At 58.3% G+C, this 19713-nt stretch overlaps 1 protein-coding gene and 1 long non-coding RNA gene across 2 annotated transcripts; one reads left to right on the top strand and one right to left on the bottom strand.

Annotated features, from left to right (window-relative positions):
* The first annotated feature begins 9514 nt into the window (after positions 1–9514).
* On the top strand, positions 9515–12912 carry ACTB (actin beta). Its single transcript, XM_086373805.1, has 6 exons — positions 9515–9598; positions 10337–10465; positions 10629–10868; positions 11309–11747; positions 11837–12018; positions 12150–12912. The coding sequence occupies exons 2-6, from the start codon at positions 10343–10345 to the stop codon at positions 12291–12293; spliced, it is 1128 nt and encodes a 375-aa protein (XP_086229931.1). The 5' UTR covers positions 9515–9598; positions 10337–10342; the 3' UTR covers positions 12294–12912.
* On the bottom strand, positions 12731–14626 carry LOC147344728 (uncharacterized). Its single transcript, XR_015154233.1, has 2 exons — positions 14513–14626; positions 12731–13577 (listed from the first exon to the last, which is right to left on the bottom strand). It is a non-coding gene; the product is annotated as an uncharacterized LOC147344728 (long non-coding RNA).
* Positions 14627–19713: the final 5087 nt, after the last annotated feature.

Raw genomic sequence — 19713 nt, 5'->3', positions numbered from 1 at the left:
ATCCTGGGCGCCAGCTAATCTCCAGGCCTAGGAAGCACTTTCCACCTCCTGGCTGAATTCCAAGGAGACATTCTTGTTCTGTGACCCTGCAGCTTGTTTCCTTCTCTGGGCCAAGGTGGAAGCTGACGAGGAGAGAAAAGGGGCGCCTGGCCACGTAGAGGGAGGGAAGCCCAGAGGCTCTGCAGCTGCCGCCTGCTGCAGAGTTCTTGTCCCTGGTCACCAACCAGTTCTTTGATGGGTGTCACAGAACCCCCAGCGCTGAGCACCAGAGGCTGGCCTGGTAAGCTTGTGTCCAACTCCCAAGAGGGCCTGTCTCTTGCTCTTATGGGCTCTAGAACCTAAGTTTAACCCAGCTCTGTGAGCCTCGCTCAGACCCTGCTCACCTCAATCTCCCCACCTATACACATGGACCTGAATTCAAGGCCCAGCACATTCCTCCCAAGGGGTAAGGGCACACAGTCCCCTCTGAGCTGTGCTAAGAGGGCTCCCCCAAGCCCATGCCCATCCCAACTCTGCTTGCCCAGTTGGGGTTTTGCCCAGTTGTGCCCTCCGTGTACTCTGCTGAGAGCTGACCAGAGCAGAAATGCTATTGAGCCCAGACCTCCGTACTGACGTTTCTATGGACTCCAAAGGGCCCAGCCGCATCAAATGTTTGCAGTTCTCCCAACATACCCTTCTGTCAAGCCCTCTCTAAATTGGCTCCTTTGTGAACTCCTATTCACATGTCAAAGCCCAGCCCCCAAAACCCCATCCTATAGGAAGCCTTGCTTGATCCTCGGACTGGGTTGCCCCTCCTGCAGTTCAGCACCTCATGTGTTCAGGATATCAGACAGTTGTTTTCCCCAGGGACCCCTGGAGAACAGGGTTCAAGTCTGACCCGGGAGTGTTATCAGACACCAGGTGAGTCAGCTGCAGCCCAGAGACCTGAAGACTTGCTGTGACACCTTCCCTCCTATACTCCCCGTCAACATCCGCTGGAAGGTGTGAGCCCTGAGCTGGCCCAACCCCTTCCTCCCCAGGCCTATTCCTCATCAGCTTTGGCAGTCCTAGGACATTATCCCTGCCAGGGCTGTGCCCACACCCTCCTGGGACAGGGTGCTCACACCTTGGAGAGACAGCACATCGACTCCTGTAACCTCTGTCCCTGCTGTAGAGAACTGGATCCATTCATCTTCCCCTCCCTTCCTCTCCTCCTTCCTTCCTTCCTTCTATCTGAAGACAGAAGCTCAAAACTGCACTTACTTACATCCTGAGAGGGGGACCCCACAGTGATCAAAACAGACATGGTCCCTGCCAGTGGAGCATGGAGGAAGAGAGCATGATCACACACTTACATCCAATAATTGGCTGTGATGAGCATGAGGAAGAAGTGTAGGAGCCACAAGAACCTTGCCCTTGTCTAGGAATCCAGGGGGGCTTCCTGGAAGAGGTGATATGTACACCAAACCCTAAAGGAGAAGCAGAACTTAAAGAAGCAGAAAGGATGCGTGTGGGGAGCAGAGTCCATTACAGACCGAGAGAACAGGAAGGGCAGAGGCCCTGAGGCAGATTTGGTGTTCTAAGGATTAGAAGGCAGAGTGTCTGGGAACACAGAGTAAGGCTGGAGGGGCAAGGGGGTGAGGTTAGCCACACTCCCAAACTAGCCGTGGTCTCCACAACTATGTGCAGTGTCGACGTGCAGCTCCTTGAATTGCCACAAGCTGAACACTCACAGGTTCCCAGCACCCAGATCGACGCACAGGCCTAGGGTTCCAGAAGCTTCCATCACACCCTTTCTAGTGGTCCTCCACATAGGGCACCTTTGTCCTGTCTTCTGCACATAGATTGGCTCCCTGTCTTTAAACTCCACGAAAACAGGATCAGAGAGAATCCGTTCTTGTGTGTGAAGTGGGAGCTCACTGTGGTTTGCATTTGCATTTCCCGGATGACCCGTGATGTCGAGTCTCTTCTTATCTTTCCTGGCGATGTGGAGATTTGGGTGGACTTTTGTTTAAAATGCCCCTTCAGGGGTTTCCCTGGTGGCTGAGTGGTAACGAAACTGCTTGCCAATGCAGTAACACCAGGAAGATCCTACATGCCTTGGAGCAGCTAAGCCCATGCTCCACAACTACTGAGCCTGTGCTCTCGGGCCCGGGAGCCACAACGACCGAGTCCTCGAACCGCAACTGCTGAGGCCCGTGTGCCTTGGAGCCCGAGCTCCACAGCAAGAGATGCACCATAAGGAGAGGCCCGCACTCCACGACCAGAGTAGCCCCCGCTGGCCACAACTAGAGAAAAACTTGTGCACAGTGGAGAAGACCCAGGACAGCCAAAAAAATCCAAAGAAAAAGCCCCTTCAGGGCCTTCCTTGGCAGTCCAGTGATCAAGACTCTCGCCTCCATTCAAGGGCGCACGGGCTTGATCCCTAGTTGGGGAACTTAGGATCCCGCAAGTTGTGCAGTACAGCCAGAAATAATAATAATGATGAATAAATAAATAAAATGCCCCTCCAGGTCTGTTTCTCATTCCCCTCCCTGCCTTTCCCCTTGCTTTCTTGCCCAAAGGCCAGCCAGTATTCTCTGGTGGAAGAACAATCAGCGGGAGGTAAAGAAGATCGAGGCAGTCTCCACCTCCCACCCTGGCCGGACTGGTCACAGGCCTGCAGACCAGGGAGAGGCGCACCACTGCGCACGCGCAGGCGAGGCCCCTGTTGGAGCCCCCGCCCTTGCTGCAGCCCCCCAGCAGGCCCGGGACTCGGTGCGGTACGTGGCCAGTCACGCAGCATGCCCAGTCCGAGTGGCCAGCCACAGCCACCCTGTACCCACTCTGGGCAAGGCCCAGCTCTGGCGTGTCTGTTGCTCGCCTGTCCCCTCCCACAGCTCTGCGATGTAGCAAAGCGAGGTGGCCAAGGCCAAGGCCAAGGCCACCAACACATAAGCAGCTCAGCTGTGTCCCCGGGAATGGAGGTTGCAGGGCTGGACACATAACTTCCCTCCCCCTCCCGCCGTCCCCTGTCCTATGTATCCAAGAATCAGGATGGCCCAGCCTGGGCCCTGCCCTCCAGGGTCCTCGCACCCGCAGAGAGGGAGCAACTCGGGGCCCACAGAAGGCCCCAGAGGCAGCTGACCGAGGGACAGATGAGGGACAAGGCCGTCAGTCCCGCAGGGCTGGGTCCAGCCAGACCCGGGCCGCCAGGCTGGCGTGTGCGTGCACCTGAAGGGGCAGGCACCGTGTGACCCACGGTTGTCCCAGCAGGTCGGCCTGCTCAGGCTGTTTAGAGCCATCTTGGCCGAGGGGTGCGGGGCCCTGCACCCGTCCTGGACAGACCAGCCCGGCTCTGCCAGCAGAGAGCTGGGCCTCCTCCTTGCCATCCTGCAGGCACACAGGATGCAAAGCCCCAGCCCTCCAGACCTGGGCTCCTCTGGCTTGCACCAAGCTCTGTGTGACACTGGGCGAGCCTCTGCCCATCTCTGGGCCTTGGTTTCCCCTTTGGTAAGTAGGCAGGTGATGGCTGGCTTCCAGACTGTCTGTGACAAGCCCCTGAAAGGTCCAAAAAAACCCTCCCGGATGGCGCCATCCGCACTGGGTCTTGCTGACCCTCCTGGGCTCAGAGATGCCGAGTCCTTTTCCAAGGACATCCGGGGTGAGCGACGGAACCGAGACCTACTCAACAGAGCACCTGAAAGTGAATCAGAAAAGGAAAGACCAGGGTCTCCAAAAGACATGGTCCGCCTCTTGGGGCCTCACAGTAGGGGTGGCAGGGTCGGGGGAGGAAGCCCCCTCTCTCCTGGGGTACTCCATCTGCTCTGGGCTCCCTTCATTCTGCTTGACTAAGAGGGCACGGTGCATAGCCCCCTGGCCCTGGGCATAGCAGGTTTACTGCTGAGTCCTACCTGGGTCCGGACCTACCCTAGCCTGGCCACTGCCTGGTCACAGCTGTGTGCCCCCAGTGCCACGGGTCTCCACAGCTCATGGGCTCAGCCCAGATTACTCCCTGGGGGCCTGGGAAGTGGAGGGAGCAGGGCCTCTGGGCTGGAGGGAGCCCTGCTTGCTGTCCCAGAGGCCAACAGAGGCCACTATGTCAGGGGAAACCCCTTCCCCACCTGGCCCATCAAACCCAGGTCTGAGATGCGGGTCCGCTGCGGGCTCACACAGAATCAGTCACATCAGATCCGGACGAATCGTGTCCCCACTCAGTGGACAGTGCAGGCCAGGGAAGGGTGGTCCCCCGTATCACAGGAAGCTTGGGTTCCTGACCAGCCCAGATGGCAGCTGAGATTTCTGGCTGAGGAGGGCCTGGTTACCCAGTGGCGTGGCCCAGCCGATCAGGTTTCCACCTGGATGGGCCCCAAGCCCGGAGGAGCCGGCGCCAGCTGAGGAGGGCGCCCCACGCCCCAGTGGTGAGCCGAGCTGCCCACTGGTCACTCTGGGCCTCGGTTTGCCTGCCTGGAACATGGGGAGCAGCAACTGTCTGGTGGCTCCTGGATGAACGGGGCCCCTTCAAGACTGGCCCCGGAGTCCTGGGTGCTGGGACCTTCTGGTGATGGACTCTCCACTCTCACCGGCCTCAGTTTGCTCCTCTGAGAAATGGAGAGATTCCAGTTTGGCCGGCAGGGGTGCAGTGAACTTTCTGTGTGCACCCAGGCGGGGCTCGCCTCTGCTGGCCGCAGGCCCTTGGGGACCCTGCCGGCTGGCCCTGTCCTCCTGGGGACGCCAGGGCCAGCCTGTACCCTGAGGTGGGTGAGCCTGTGGCTCGTGAGTCACCCCTGCCCCGCCCGCCTGCACTTTCCCAACGGCTCCTGTCCCCCTTCCCGTTCCCCTTTCACTTCCTCAGGCCCCTCCAGCCTGGGGGCATCCCCTCCTACCTCTGCTCCCCCAGAGGAGAACAGGCCACCCAGCCAGGGAGGGGCTGAGCCCCCAACACTGACCATGTCGCTGGGTGCCCGGGACCTGAGGCCCCACATCAGGTCACTGACTACCCCTAGTCCCCTGGGGCCAGAAGCTCCCCCCACCCCCAACCTCTTTCCGCAGCCCAGGGTCAGGGGTCCCAGGCGCAGGGGGCCCCTGTGGCCTCCTGTCTGCGCGGTTCCCCTGGGCAAGTCTGCCCACACTTTGGGTCCTAAGGCCCAAGGACCCCACTTGGCCCTGAACTTGAAGTTGCTGCTAACCCCACCCCACTTGGTTCCACCTGGTCGCCCGGCTTCTCAGGCCGCTGGCCGGAAAACCAGGGGCGCCAGAGCACTGACTTGGGTGACCGGGGGCAGGTCACCAGCCACTCCCAGTGGGCGGACGTGGACCCAGGCCCTCAAAGGCCTCCACACCCCCTGGGGCGGGCGCCTGAGACCGGGATGCCCCCAATCTGCTTGGGACAGCCGTCAGACTCCCTCGGGGGCTCCCGTCTCACCACCGCTTCTCAGGGAGGCGGGCAACTAGCCCTCCTGGCAAAAGGGCCGAGGGATCAGCAGGGGCTCAGCTGCGTGTGTGTAGAGGGGGGATGCCCACGGAACCTCATGTCTGTTTCTGAAAAAATTCAACCAAATAAGCCAGGCTGGGAACTTCCCAGGAGGGTGGCTTTTCTCTGGGTGCCCTGGGGGACAGGAAGAGAGAGGGTAGTTTTGAAGGATTTTTTAAAACACTCCCAAGGAGGGTCAGAAGTTCCCGGTTTCTCCGGGGCAGGGATCCCCCTTGAGTAGATGAGCCTCAGGGAGGCGGGGAGGTCCAGGGCGGGCTGAGGCGCTGGAGGCCGCCCAGTACCGGCCCTGGGAAAACTCTGGCTAGAGGCCTGGCTGGGGTGGGGACCAAGGCCTGGCTGAGACCCAAGAGCACGAGGCCCGGCTGGCCCTCCCGCCTCTCGGCTCCCCTGTGGCTGGCTGGGGACCTCCTCAGAGGGCCTTGCCTCTCTGCTTCCGTCTGGGGCACCAGCACTTGCTGTATTCGGGGTGTTGTCTGGGGCTGTTCCTCCCTGGAAACATGCCTGGCTGGTTGGTGCTGGTGTGCGGGATTCAGGAGCGGCATGATCCAGGAGGCTGGGCACCCGCCTGTGCTCGCTCTTGCTGTGGAATCCTCACTGGGTCACTTCCCCTCTCTTGAGCGGGAGAGCTGCTGCTGTTATGGCAGAGGAGGGAGGCAGTCAAGGGAGGCTTCCTGGAAGGGGCAGGCAGCCCAAGAGCTGGCCCTGAAGGCCAAAGGAAAAGGTTGGGGAGGAGACAAGACGAACCTCAAGCCCAGTCGTTCCCAGGACCTCAGAAACCTGAAGTCCAGAATCGCTTCTTGAGACCATTCCAGGAGCAGGGGACGGGGCAGGGAAACAGCAGGCTTGGGGGCTCAGGACCCACTGTCCTGTGACCAGGGGCTCTGCCTGCTTGCTCCAGGCCTCGGGAGATAAGCGCTGAGGAGGTGGTTGGGACCCAGGAATTTACACTGTGGAGCAGCCTTTGATCCCTATCCCTGGGGACATTTTTACCCAGGGAGGGGCAGTGAGTGGCCTCCAGGCCCTACACCCAGAGCCCTTCACTCCAGACTCTGGGCCTCAGTAGCCTCATCTGTAGCAACGGCTGTGCTTGCTGGAATGTCACCCCTGGTTCACCAGTTGCCCCTTGTGGGGAACCCATCGCAGGGTCACTGCCCTCCTGGAGCCAACAGTCTGAGACAGAAGTTCTCCTCCCCTCTCTCTCCTGCCACAGAAAAATGGAACCTGGGGTCCCCTAGGGCAGGGCGGCAGCGTTGGGGCGGGCTCTGGAGGAAGGCGGGGAGTGGTCCTCTGGTATGGGCTGTAAAGGTCCGCTGGCCTGGAGGCCTCTCGGGGAGGAGAACCGCAAGAGGGAAAGAAGAAGAAAAAAAAAAGTACCAGAAACGCAAGTGCCGTCGCCATTGGCTGAGCCGACTAAGGGCCCCGGGGGCTGGGTGCCGGCCTGCCCCAGTGACAGCTCGGAAAACTCCCTGCAAGGGCAAAGTTCCCGCGAGCGGGCAGAGGACCTGCTCACTTCCTCTCCTGCGCGCCTCCTCCCTCTTCCTCCGCCGCTCCACTTCCTCTTTCCCTCCTGCTGCCTCTCTCACAGCTCCTCCCTGCCCCCCAGGCTGGTGACCCAGCCACCGCGCCCCCCCCATCCCCATCTTCCCAGGGTCCTTTCTCAAGGTCGAGGACACCCAGCGGGGGTCACTGATGCACTGAGACCGGAGCCCTGGGCTGGGGGTTCGGTGGGAGGAGATAGGGAGATGGACGTTGGACAGAGACCTGGAAGGACTTGCCTCTGGTCAGCAAGGCTGGCCCTGTGCAGTTGCCTTTGGTGGGACAGAGGTGTATGCTGCAGATCCCAGAGGACTCCCTCAAGGGAGGGGCCTTCTGGGATGGGCCTTGAAGGATGCATAGGAGACCACCAGGCTGCTGCAGACAGAGGTGGCCAGGAGTTCTTCAGCCCGAGGTGGGTGGGTGGGGCCCCCTCACTTGAGAAGAGGTGTGATGGCAGCCCAGGCCCTGCATCCCAGGGACTGGCCTCGATCTCCAGCCCACAGAGCTGTCGGGGGCCACCGGAGTCTCCCACGTGTTGCCCCACGGCCTGATTCCAGTCTGTCCAGCACCCCACCAGGCTCAGTGAACAGCTCTCATCAACGGGCAGCAAAGAGGCTTCACCCCCCCCCCCCCCCGATTCCCACCACAGCTCCTGAATCACAGGGCTGGCAGGTCCCAGGATAGCTGGCCAAATACCCGTGACTGAGACACAAGGCCAGGGACAGGGCAATCTGGTCCCTGGGAGGCAGGGAGTGGACGGATTGGAAACATTCACCCAGGCCTGGGGTGGTGCTGGGGGAGCTGTCGAGAGCAGTTCCCTGGGAATGCCAGCCTGCGGCTCTAAGCCCTGGGGGCTCTGCTGCGTGCTGAGAGCCGGTCACTCTTCCTACCTGTTTGTGGCCTCGGCAACCTTCAAAGGCCCTGCTACCAGCCTCCTGCAGTGGGCTGGACCAAGCTGCCTCTTCCCTGGCCAGATTCCACATCCATATATGGACTAATCTTTTGCTGGTTTCAACACACGCTCAGTGAGCACCTACTATGTGTAGCAGAGCACTAGGCAGGCCTGGGGTGCCTGCACACAGACCCCTGGGGACAGGCAGGCCCCCACCCGGACCACCCTCTCCTCTGTGTGAGAATTCAGCGTGTCACCACCTCTGAGAAGCTGCGTGTTCCCCCAGGCTGGGCCAGGTGCCCCTCTGGGATTCTACGGCCTCTTGGGTGCCTCTTTGCCAAACGCTGACCACTGCTGCCCACCCTCTGGGGGGACGGGGCAAGCTCTCCCTGCTAGACTGGCAGGGCTCAGATTAGGGAACCACCCAGAACACTGCAGAGCACCCAATGTTTGAGGGGAGGCCCAGGGTAGGTGCAGGTGTTCTAGGTCTTGGCTGAGGGCAGCTGGTCTTCAGGGACTGTCACTGCTCCCCCAGCTCCCTCACTCCTCGCTGGCACACTGAGTGTCCTTCCCCAGGCTTGGTGGCCTCCAGATCGTCCAGGGCAATTCAGCTGCACATGAGAGGCAGACGATGGACAGTGGGCCCCAGGCCCCAGGGCTGCGCTGAATGGCCCGGCCTGCCTGCACCCAGTAGAGCTTGGCAGCTGCCCGGGTTAACGGCCCAGGGTTGGCCTTGGCTGGGTGTGACCAGGCAGTTCTGAGGCAGCCCAGCTCCATAGAAACGGTTCCTCCGTTCTATAGATCCCACCCCTGTCCAGTCCTGCAGCAGGGGAGGCTTGGCCAGCCGCTGGCCCCTGGGTGGGTGGGGGGAGGGCTGCCCTGTCCCTGGGAACCGGGGTCCTTAAGTCCCTGTTAAATGGCCACAAGCCCCCTGAGTTCCCGGTGTCAACACAGCTCTGAGCCCCAGGTCTGAGTAATAACGGCCCTCTTAGCACACTGAGAACATCCACTTAGCAAGCGGAGCACCCCCAGAGGCCCTCCTGGACAGCCTCCTGTCCAGAGGCTTTCTGGACAGTTGAGCTAATGTTGGTAAGGGTGGAGGGCTCTCTGCCCACCCCTTCCCCACCCCCCCAACATCTGTTCCCTAAGCATGCACCCACAGCGACCAGGGACCCTGGCATCTGTGCCGACCCTTGCCCACCGGGGCGCTCACTGCCCTGGGGCATCCACACCCAGAGGGGCCTGAGGTTGGGGGGGTGGTCCCCCAGAGACAGAGGCAGGCCGGGTGCGGGCCTGGCCACGCGGGGCCGGACCCGGCGCAACTGCTCGGCGGGGCAGCGGCCCGGGGCTCGCACCCCCTGCCCGTGGGGCCGCCCAGCACCCCAGGGCGGCCAACGCCAAAACTCTCTCCCTCGTCTTCCTCAATCTCGCTCTCGCTCTCTCCCAGTCCATCTCTTTCTTTTTTTTGCAAAAGGAGGGGAGAGGGGGGTAAAAAAAAAAATGCTGCACTGTGCGGCGAGGCCGGTGAGTGAGCGGCGCGGGGCCAATCAGCGCCCGCCGTTTCGAAAGTTGCCTTTTATGGCTCGAGCGGCCGCGGCGGCGCCCTATATAACCCGGCGGCGCGAGGCGCAGCCACCGCCGAGACCGCGTCCGCCCCGCTAGCACAGGCCTCTCGCCTTCGCCGCTCCGCCTTCGCCGCCGGTCGACACCGCAACCAGGTAAGAGGCCCCCCGCGCCGGCCGTGCCGCTGCTGCGCCGGGGGCCCGGCGCCTCCTCCGGGCAAGAGGGCCCCCGCGGCTCCCCGGCCCCCGTGGACGGCTGCCGGGCTGCAGAGAGCGGGCTCCTGCGCGCCTCTCGCTCGGGGCCGGAGCTGCGCTCGGGGCGCGCTCCATCGCGGCCGGGAACAGACGCCCTGGATCTCTGTCCGCGAGCGGGCGGCTTTGCTCCTCCAGGGCGATCCCGGGGCGGCGGCGGGGAGGGAGGGTGGGCGCGGCGGCGCGGCCCGGCGGAGTGGGGGCTGGGGGCGCGTTTGCGCGTGCGCGTGCGCGCTAGGTTCGGGAAGCGAGGGCGGGGCGGCCGGCCGGAAGGGGTGGGGCCGCCGCGGCGCAAGAGCGCCTGCGCGCACTTCCTCCCCGCGCCGCCGGCCGCCCTGGCGGGCGTGGCCGCCGCCGCGCGCCGGCCGGGTGGCGCTGGCGAGGCGGGGCGGGGCTGGCGCCGGGTGGGGAGGGGGCGGAGGCCTGGCTTCCTGCCGCGCGCCGCGGGGGCCGCCTCCAACCCGCGTTTACCTTTTATGGTAATAACGCGGCCGCCCGGCTTCCTTTGTCCCTAATCTGGGCGCGCGCGCGCCGGCGCCCCCTAGCGGCTCGAAGGCGCGCTGCGCCGGAAGTGGGTAGGGCGGGGGCGGCCGCGCCCGACACCCTCCTACATCCCGGTTTACCCCCCGGTTGTCCCCACAGTTCGCCATGGATGATGATATTGCTGCGCTCGTGGTCGACAACGGCTCCGGCATGTGCAAGGCCGGCTTCGCGGGCGACGATGCTCCCCGGGCCGTCTTCCCGTCCATCGTGGGGCGCCCCCGGCACCAGGTATGGCGCCAGTCGGGGGTCTGGCTTGGTGGGTGGGTCCTGAGCTCTTCGGAGCTGGCGGGGAGGAGGGTGGAGGGAGGCCTTTTTGGCTTTCTGGGTGGGTGGTGGGGGTCGGTGGGACTTGGCCGGAGCTGAAGGCGCCTCCTCGCTCCTCTCTCCGCAGGGCGTAATGGTGGGCATGGGCCAGAAGGACTCGTACGTGGGGGATGAGGCTCAGAGCAAGAGAGGCATCCTGACCCTCAAGTACCCCATTGAGCACGGCATCGTCACCAACTGGGACGACATGGAGAAGATCTGGCACCACACCTTCTACAACGAGCTCCGTGTGGCCCCTGAGGAGCACCCCGTGCTGCTGACCGAGGCCCCCCTGAACCCCAAGGCCAACCGTGAGAAGATGACCCAGGTCAGTGGGCCGCCCTGCCTTGCCTCCGCGCCCCTCCTTTCTTGCCCTTTGCCACACCCTTTCTCACTTATTCTCTCTTCTGCCATTTTCCTAGGACTTTCTTCTCTGAGCTGAGTCTCCTTTGGAACTTTGCAGGTTCTATTTGCTTTTCCCCAGCTGGAATCTTTTTCTAGTGTTTGCCTTTCTGACTAGGTGTTGCAAGCATAAAGTGCTGTGGGTGTAGGTACTAACCCTGGCTCGTGTGACAAAAGCCAACCGAGGTTGCTGCCAGGCGGCCTCGGAGTGTGTATTCAGTAGGTGCACAGTACGTTCTGAAGTGAACCCCATTCTGGGGCCCCGGCACACTCGGCTGTGTTCCTTGCACTCTTCTGCATGTGCCCAGTCTGGCCCGACTGCCCCTTGTGGTGTCCCAGTATGACGCGGTCCGTCTCTTCCTACAGATCATGTTCGAGACCTTCAACACCCCTGCCATGTACGTGGCCATCCAGGCTGTGCTGTCCCTGTATGCCTCTGGCCGCACCACCGGCATCGTGATGGACTCCGGTGACGGGGTCACCCACACGGTGCCCATCTACGAGGGGTACGCCCTTCCCCATGCCATCCTGCGTCTGGACCTGGCTGGCCGGGACCTGACGGACTACCTCATGAAGATCCTCACGGAGCGTGGCTACAGCTTCACCACCACGGCCGAGCGGGAAATCGTCCGTGACATCAAGGAGAAGCTCTGCTACGTGGCCCTGGACTTCGAGCAGGAGATGGCCACCGCGGCCTCCAGCTCCTCCCTGGAGAAGAGCTACGAGCTTCCTGACGGGCAGGTCATCACCATCGGCAATGAGCGGTTCCGCTGCCCTGAGGCTCTCTTCCAGCCTTCCTTCCTGGGTGAGTGAGAAGGCCCGCCCTGCCCGCCCCACACGAAGGTCACCCTGTGGCCACACTGGAGGCTAAGTCTGCCTTCTCTCTCTCCCCAGGCATGGAATCCTGCGGCATTCACGAAACTACCTTCAATTCCATCATGAAGTGTGACGTCGACATCCGCAAGGACCTCTACGCCAACACGGTGCTGTCCGGCGGGACCACCATGTACCCCGGCATCGCAGACAGGATGCAGAAAGAGATCACTGCCCTGGCACCCAGCACAATGAAGATCAAGGTGAGCGCCCAGCCGTAGCCGGACGGTGCAGATAGGCGTGGTGGCTGTCAAGGCGGCTGCCTTGCTCGGGTCCCATGGGTACCGGGGAGATGACGCCAGGGCCCTCACTGCCCCCTTCTCTCTCTCTCCAGATCATCGCGCCCCCTGAGCGCAAGTACTCCGTGTGGATTGGCGGCTCCATCCTGGCCTCGCTGTCCACCTTCCAGCAGATGTGGATCAGCAAGCAGGAGTACGATGAGTCCGGCCCCTCCATCGTCCACCGCAAATGCTTCTAGGCGGACTGTTAGCTGCGTTACACCCTTTTTCTTGACAAAACCTAACTTGCGCAGAAAACGAGATGAGATTGGCATGGCTTTATTTGTTTTTTTTTTTTGTCTTTTTTGATTTTTTTTTTTGTTTTTTTTGGCGCTTGACTCAGGATTTAAAAACTGGAACGGTGAAGGTGACAGCAGTCGGTTGGATCGAGCATTCCCAAAGTTCTACAGTGTGGCCGAGGACTTGATTGTACATGGTTTTGTTTTTTTTTTAATAGTCATTCCAAATATCGCGAAATGCATTGTTACAGGAAGTCCTTTGCCTTCCCAAAAGCCACCCCGCTTCTCTCTAAGGAGAAGGGGCCAGTCCTCGCCCGAGTCCACACAGGGGAGGTGATCGCTTTTGTGTAAATTATGTACTCCAAAACAAATTTTGTTTTTAATCTTCGCCTTAATACTTGTTTTTTTTGTTTGTTTTATTTTGAATGGACAGCCATCATGGACCCCTTTTTTTGTCCCTCAACTTGAGATGTATGAAGGCTTTTGGTCCCCTTGGGAGCGGGTTGAGGTGCGGAGGCAGTCAGGGCTTTCCTGTACACTGACTTGAGACCAGTTCAATAAAGTGCACACCTTAAACACACAGCTCCTGGTTGGTTGTTGGGTGCTGGGGACAAGGGTGGGGCAGTGGGAGACACCTCTTTCCCTGGGGGTTCTTGGAGGGTCATGGGGGAGGAGTTAAGGATTCTAGCCTCTCATGTTTGAGATAAATTCCTTGGCCTGGCCCTAGTATCCCCATTTCTCACTGGTTCTGATATTGAGATGCTTGAATAGTCGGGAGGCCTGGAGTTGGGAGTCTTTATGCCCACCTCCTGTGATTGGGTGGGGGGACCTTTGTGACTTTTTATCTTGGAATGGGGGCACGGCCTTCAAAAGTCAGAGACTTTGTCCTCACCTTCAGAACCTGAGGCTGAGCCCAAGGGCAACACCTGCCCATTCACCTGGAGTGACCCCCACAGGAGGGGGATCTTCCTATAGGTCCGCAGGGCACCCACCCCAACCTGTGGGTGAGGGGCTGTGGGGTTGGCAGAGATGGCTCTGGGCGCACTTGGCCAAGGTCTGGATCTGTTCTTGGGACTGGAGGGTTCCCAATTTCAAGTGCAGGTTGCCCCAGTTCTCCCAAGACCCTGTTGGGCCACAGCCCGCCTCTCAGCTGATTCCCCACTCCTGGAGGGCGTGGTCTGCCTGGCACCTCAGGTCAGTCTGGGGCTCCTCTCCAATCCTGGCTGGCCTCTCCTCTGCTAGAAGCTGCAATTGACACGGAGGGAAAGGGGTGAAGTTCCCCTATGAGGGATGTGCCTCCCATCTCTAGAGGGAGTGAGAGGCACAGAAATTGACCCCCAAGTCAATCCAGATAGGCAGCCTTGAGGGGGGCCCCCCTCCATGAATCTGGGGGGGTGTCCCTCCAGCACTCCACTAGGAGTTGTGGCCCCTGGGGGCGGAATGACACACCGCCTCCCATCTCCGGGAGAAACAGTGCAGACCCTCAGGAATGTACTTTTGCTCAGCATCTTGAGGGGCTGTGGTCAACTTCAGGTCTGGAGGAACAGGAGAAATGGGAGTGCAAGGTGGTTATCTTTGCACTGGGAAGGGGACTGATTGACCTCCTGATGGCTTCCAAAACCAAACAGGAGCCCACAGTCCTGGGCTTGCCAGGCAGGTTTTCCTGGGTCAGTACATGAAACAGCAGGCGGGTGCAGAGCGTGCCATCCGGAAGGGGTCCTGTTCTCCAGGGCATCCCAGACCACCTCTTTTATCTGGCCCAGAGGAAGAGCAGGACGCCAAGGACAGAGGCTCAGAAAGCAGGGGCTGAGAAGGGAAGTCCCTCCGGGGTCGGGTCAGTTCTAGTTAATTCTTCTGATCTAATTCTGGGGTGGTGGTGAGTCCTGGACTCTGGGAGCTACAAGTTAAGTTTCCACCTTGGACTGCTTATTCATTCCTCAGGTAAGAGTTGGGTGCCTACTGTATGCTGACGCCTTGGACACAGACCCAGCCCTGGAGGAGCTGTCAGTCTGGAAATTCCTCTTACCGCTCCCCCTTTCCTTTTCTTCCTCCCTCCCTGCCTTCCTTCTTCCAAGCACTGTCTGTGCCCAGAATGGGCTGCAGTGGAGAAGAAACCAGCTGTTTCCTACCCTCATGAGACATCCCATTCACTGGGGAAGATAGAATAAATAGGAACGTACCACGCCCAGTGGCAGTGAGAAGAAAAAAGTGCAGAGGCTGAGTGAAGACCACAGGGTCGGTCAGGGAAGATGGGGGCCATTCATCACGTCCATATATCCAAGCTCATCAAAGCTAAAAAAAAAAAAAAAATACAGGTAACCAAAAAAAGCAGCAGTCATCATTTTGCCTTTTCCCAACAACAAATAAAGTAATAAGGGACCATAAATCTGGTTGACGGGGGGTGGGAGTAGCCATGGCTCTTGAGTAGGAGATTTCTTCAGACGGCTTCCTGTGGGAGGGGTGTGTGAGCTGGCCAGGAGTCACCTGGGGAGGTGGAGTGTGGGCGTCCCCGTCTCAGGCAGTGGCCCTGATTGAGTGAGGACAGACGCCTGGGATGAATGGGAGGGTGCTTGGGGCCACGTGTCTTTTCTACATGGCCCTGGAAAATCATGTTACTGTCTACATGCCCATCTGAGAAATGAGAACGTCAGTAACAGCAGGAAGGGTGCTTGTGAGCAGGTGCCCCTCAGTCTTTCCCTTTGAAAGGAGACACATGTTTGACCCTGCAGGTGCCGCTCCTTCCCTCCAGGGCCCACTGCTGGGCTGATCATCCGGGTTAAGCCAGAGGGTGCTGATTGCCTCCCACCTTCCTCCTATACCCATTCTACAGATTAGAAAACTGAGTCTCAGCGAGGCCAGGTACACCAGCTCCAGGTCACCCACCTTATGAGTGAGGACACTGGAACTTGACCCTGACATCTGGGAAGCCTGAGAGATCAACAGGCCAGACAAAGCAAGGTTCCGCCCCCAAACTGTTGTCTTCTTGTACAGACCTTGGGCTTCTCCACTCTGACCCTGGAGTCTCCTCCCTGCTTTCCCAGGTGGCTGGCTCCCCCGTGAGGCCGCTCTGAACACCGGAGCTTCACCTTCTTAAGGAACCAAAACCATCTCTCACCACCCAGAACGTCCCTCCTCCCAGAAGCACCCTCTGCCTGGAGGGGACTGCACCCCAACAGGTGCCCTGAGGGGAGGGGAGTCTTGGCAAGTTGCAGGAGCTCAGAACCTTAGGTCACTGCCTTCATCCTGATGTGTCTTCCTGGAGTCCAGCGGTGAGGGAGGATCACATGCCCCTGGTGACACTGTTGGAGGCCAGTCGTCTTCTTTGGGGGGAACTGAGGCCGTGAGCTCTAGGGGGCCAGTGGCAGGTGGTTTGAGTTGCCCAAGGGGTTCAGGGACTGGGATCATTCAGAGCCCCTGCTGGTGGTTGATGCCTTCATTCACTCCTTCACCTTATTGATCATTCAACTTGTATTTCGAGCACTGACACAGTCTGGAGGAAGGGGTGTTCAGCAGTGATATCCTGACATTGTCCCTGCCCTCAGAGGGCGTCCAGTCTTGCTCCACTGTCCCCAAGGGGGCCTCAAGCCACAGGTGGCTATTCACATTTAAACAAATTACAATTGTGGGCTTACCTGGTGGCTCAGTAGTAAAGAATCCGCCTGCCCGATGCAGGCAATGTGGGTTCAATCCCTGTTCCAGGAAGATCCCCTGGAGAAGGAAATGGCAGTATCATTACCTGGAGAAGCCCATGGACAGGGAAGCCTGGCGTGCTGCAGTCCATGGGGTGGAAAAGAGTTGGATGTGACTTAGCGACTGAACAACAACAAACTTACAATCAAGAATTCAGTTTATCAGTTGCACAAGCAACAGTTCAAGCGGCCACTGTTCAGCACAGCTGTGGCACATTCTCCTCCTTACAGAAAGTTCTAGTGGATGGCACTGGCCCCGTGGGAGGACAGATGTGGGCCAAAAACTCATACTGATGGTTCTTTAATTATCCACTGGGGTAAATGCCTTCAAGGAATACTTGGAAGGACAGTGACGGAGGAGAACAGGACTGCTTTCTGCGGAAAGGGTGTTGGGAGGACAATGAAAGAGAGTCAGAGTTGGGGTGAAAGCTGCCCAACAGAGGGGGCGGCACAGGCAGAGACGGAGGGAGGGTCTTCGGGAGTGAGAAGGTCAGATATACATATTTCAAAAATAAGAGACTTTAATTTGTAGAGCAGTTTTGGGTTCACAGGAAAACTGAGCAGAAGCCATTTCCCGTCTACCCCTGCTTGCATAGCCTCCACCATCAACACCCCCAGCAGGGCTGCGCCTCTGTCACCACTGATGAACCTACGCGGACACAGCACGTCACCCATACTTCACATTCGGGTTCGCTCTCGGTGTTTACCCGGTAGGGTTTGCACAGACGTCCGCCAGTACACTCATAGAGTAGTTTCCCGCCCTAAAAGTCCTCTGTGCTTGGCCTGTTCCTCCCTCTTCTGGTCCCCCAACTCCTGGCAATTCCTGATCTTTTTATTGTCTCCATAACTTCCGCCTTTTCCAGAATGTCATGTCGTTGGAATCATACAGTATGTAGCCTTTTCAGATTGGCTTCTTTCACTCAGTAATGTGCTTCTAAGTTTCCTCCATGTCTTTTCACAGCTTAATAGCTCCTTTCATTTTTTTTTTCAGATTTTTAAAAAAATGTGTATTTTGTTTATTTTTGGCTGCACTGGGTCTGCATTGCAGCACGTGGGCTTTCTCTAGTTGCAGACAGCAGGGGCTTCTCTCTAGTTGTAGAGCACAGGTGTCTCAGGGTGGTCAATCCTCTGTTGCTGAGCTCTAGGCTCATGGGCTTCATTAGTTGCGGCTCGAGGGATCTAGAGCACAGGCCAAGTAGCTGTGGCGTTTGGGCTGAGTTGCTCCGCAGCACGTGGAATCTTCCCAGACCAGGGATCAAATCATGTCCCCTGCATTGGCAGGCAGATTTTTACCCATTGGGCCACAAGGGAAATCCCAATAGCTCATTTCTTTTGAGTGTTGAATAATATTCCATGGTTTCGATGGACTGTACTCATTTATCTGTTCACCTACACTTCTTGGTGGATGCTATTTAGGGAAGTGTCACCCAAACCCAGAAAGGCCTGTGACAGCACAGGAGCAGTGAGGCGTCAGAGCCGGTCCCTCTCCCGGTCTTCTTAAGGCCCACACTCAGTGATTTCCAGCTCAAGTGTTCCTTGGAATTGGGGATCCCAGGACACATGGAGCGCCTTCCTCACTAGGATGAGTAAGAATTACGATGGTTCCAGCTTGTAAGTATTGAATGGCTCCTCTCTGCTGGACATGTACTTGTATACTACTACTACTACTACTAAGTCCCTTCAGTCTTGTCCAACTCTGTGCGACTCCATAGACGGCAGCCCGCCAGGCTCCGCCATCCCTGGGATTCTCCAGGCAAGAACACTGGAGTGGGTTGCCATTTCCTTCTCCAATGCATGAAAGTGAAAAGTGAAAGTGAAGTCGCTCAGTCGTGTCCGACTCTTCGAGACCCCATGGACTGCAGCCCAGCAGGCTCCTCCATCCATGGGATTTTCCAGGCAAGAGTACTGGAGTGGGGTGCCATCGCCTTCTCTGTATACTTGTATGCTGCTACTGCTAAGTCCCTTCAGTCGTGTCTGACTCTGTGCGTCCCCATAGACAGCAGCTCACCAGGCTCCCCCGTCCCTGGGATTCTCCAGCCAAGAACACTGGAGTGGGTTGCCATTTCCTTCTCCAATGCATGAAAGCGAAAAGTGAAAGTGAAGTCGCTCAGTCGTGTCCAACTCTTAGCGACCCCATGGACTGCAGCCCACCAGGCTCCTTCATTGATAGGATTTTCCAGGCAAGAGTATTGCATTTAATTCATCATTGATTTGATAATGTTGACTGAGGGCCTGCTGCTGCCCTGCCCTGTGCCAGTGGTGCAAGGAAGATAAACACACCGGCACAGCAAAAAGCAAACCTGATTCTGGCTTGTAAGGGAAGAAAAGGAAGGGGCATGACAGTCAGGAGAGTCCGGGCCTCCTCCGTGAAACTCCCCCACACGCCTGCCTGAGTCAGAGCTGAGCTCCACTATGCAGGCTTGCAGGGTTAAACAACGGGGACTCCATTAATATGTGTGTCTGGAGTGGTACCTAAAGGCTGACCAAACCATGAGCTCTCCGAGGCACAGACTGTGCCTGTCCAGACGGAGGTCTGCCCTCAGAGGGCTCTCGATACTAACTGGATACTAAATGACGCCCAGAGAGGGTTTGATATGAAACTTGATGTACTGAGTTGAATAGTGTATCCCGAACGTTCAGGTTCACCTGGTATCACAGAATGTGACCTTATTTGGAAACAAGGTCTCAGCAGATGTCATTAGTTAAGATGAAGCCATGCTGGCCTAAGGTGGATCTTAACTCCAGCATGACTGGTGTCTTTATAAGAGGAGAGGGAATTCTCTGGCAGTCCACTGCTTAGGACTTGGCACTTTCACTGCTGAGGGTGCAGGTTCAATCCCTGATTAGGGAAGTAAGGTCCCACACACAAAAAAAAGGAGACACACACACACACACAGGCAGAGAGGGAAGATGGCCCCAGAGGCAGAACTTGGAATATGTGGATATGTGGCTACAGGCCAAGGAACTCCAAAAATTGCTGGTGTGTGTGTGCTAAGTCGCTTCAGTCGTGTCTGACTCTTCGGGACCCTGTGGACTATAGCTCGCCAGGCTCCTCTGTCTATGGAATTCTCCAGCAAGAATACTGGAGTGGGTTGCCTTGTCCTCCTCCAGGGGGGATCTTCTGAACCCAGGGACTGAACCTGCATCTTTTGCAGCTCCTGAATTACAGGCAGATTCTTTACTGCTGAGCCATCCAGGAAGCCCAAGGATTGCTGGCAACTCCCCACAACATAAAAGAATCAAGGAAAGATTCTCCCCTTGAGCCTTTGGAAGGAGCATGGTCCAGTCAACGTTTCCATTTCTGACTTCTAGCCTGTGGAAGTGTGAGAGAATGACGTTCTGTTCTTTAAGCCACTCAGCTGGCTGTAGTCTGATACCCTCCTCCCAAGAAACACACTTGCTTAGAGTCACCCAGGAGGAAGTCGGAACAAGCATTCAAATCCAGTTCTTTCTGTCCACAGGATTTTTAGCACAGTCTCTAGACACAGGGCTTCAAGAGTTGCAGCACGTGGGCTCGGTAGTTTCAGCTCCCGGGCTCCGGAGCTGTATCACTAATTGTGGTACACAGGCTTTGTTGCTCTGCTCCACGACATGTGGGATCTTCCCGAGCCAGTAGCCAGGTTTCAACTGTGTCCCCTTCATTTGCAAGCGGATTCTTATCCACTAGTACCACCACGGGAGTCCGATAAATG

The sequence above is a fragment of the Bos grunniens genome, chromosome 25 (genome assembly GCF_055505025.1).
Source record: "Bos grunniens cultivar Pamir isolate PY7600 chromosome 25, Bosgru_T2T1.0, whole genome shotgun sequence".
NCBI classification, from domain to species: Eukaryota; Metazoa; Chordata; class Mammalia; order Artiodactyla; family Bovidae; genus Bos; species Bos grunniens.
This window is presented reverse-complemented; position numbering and strand designations above follow the sequence as displayed.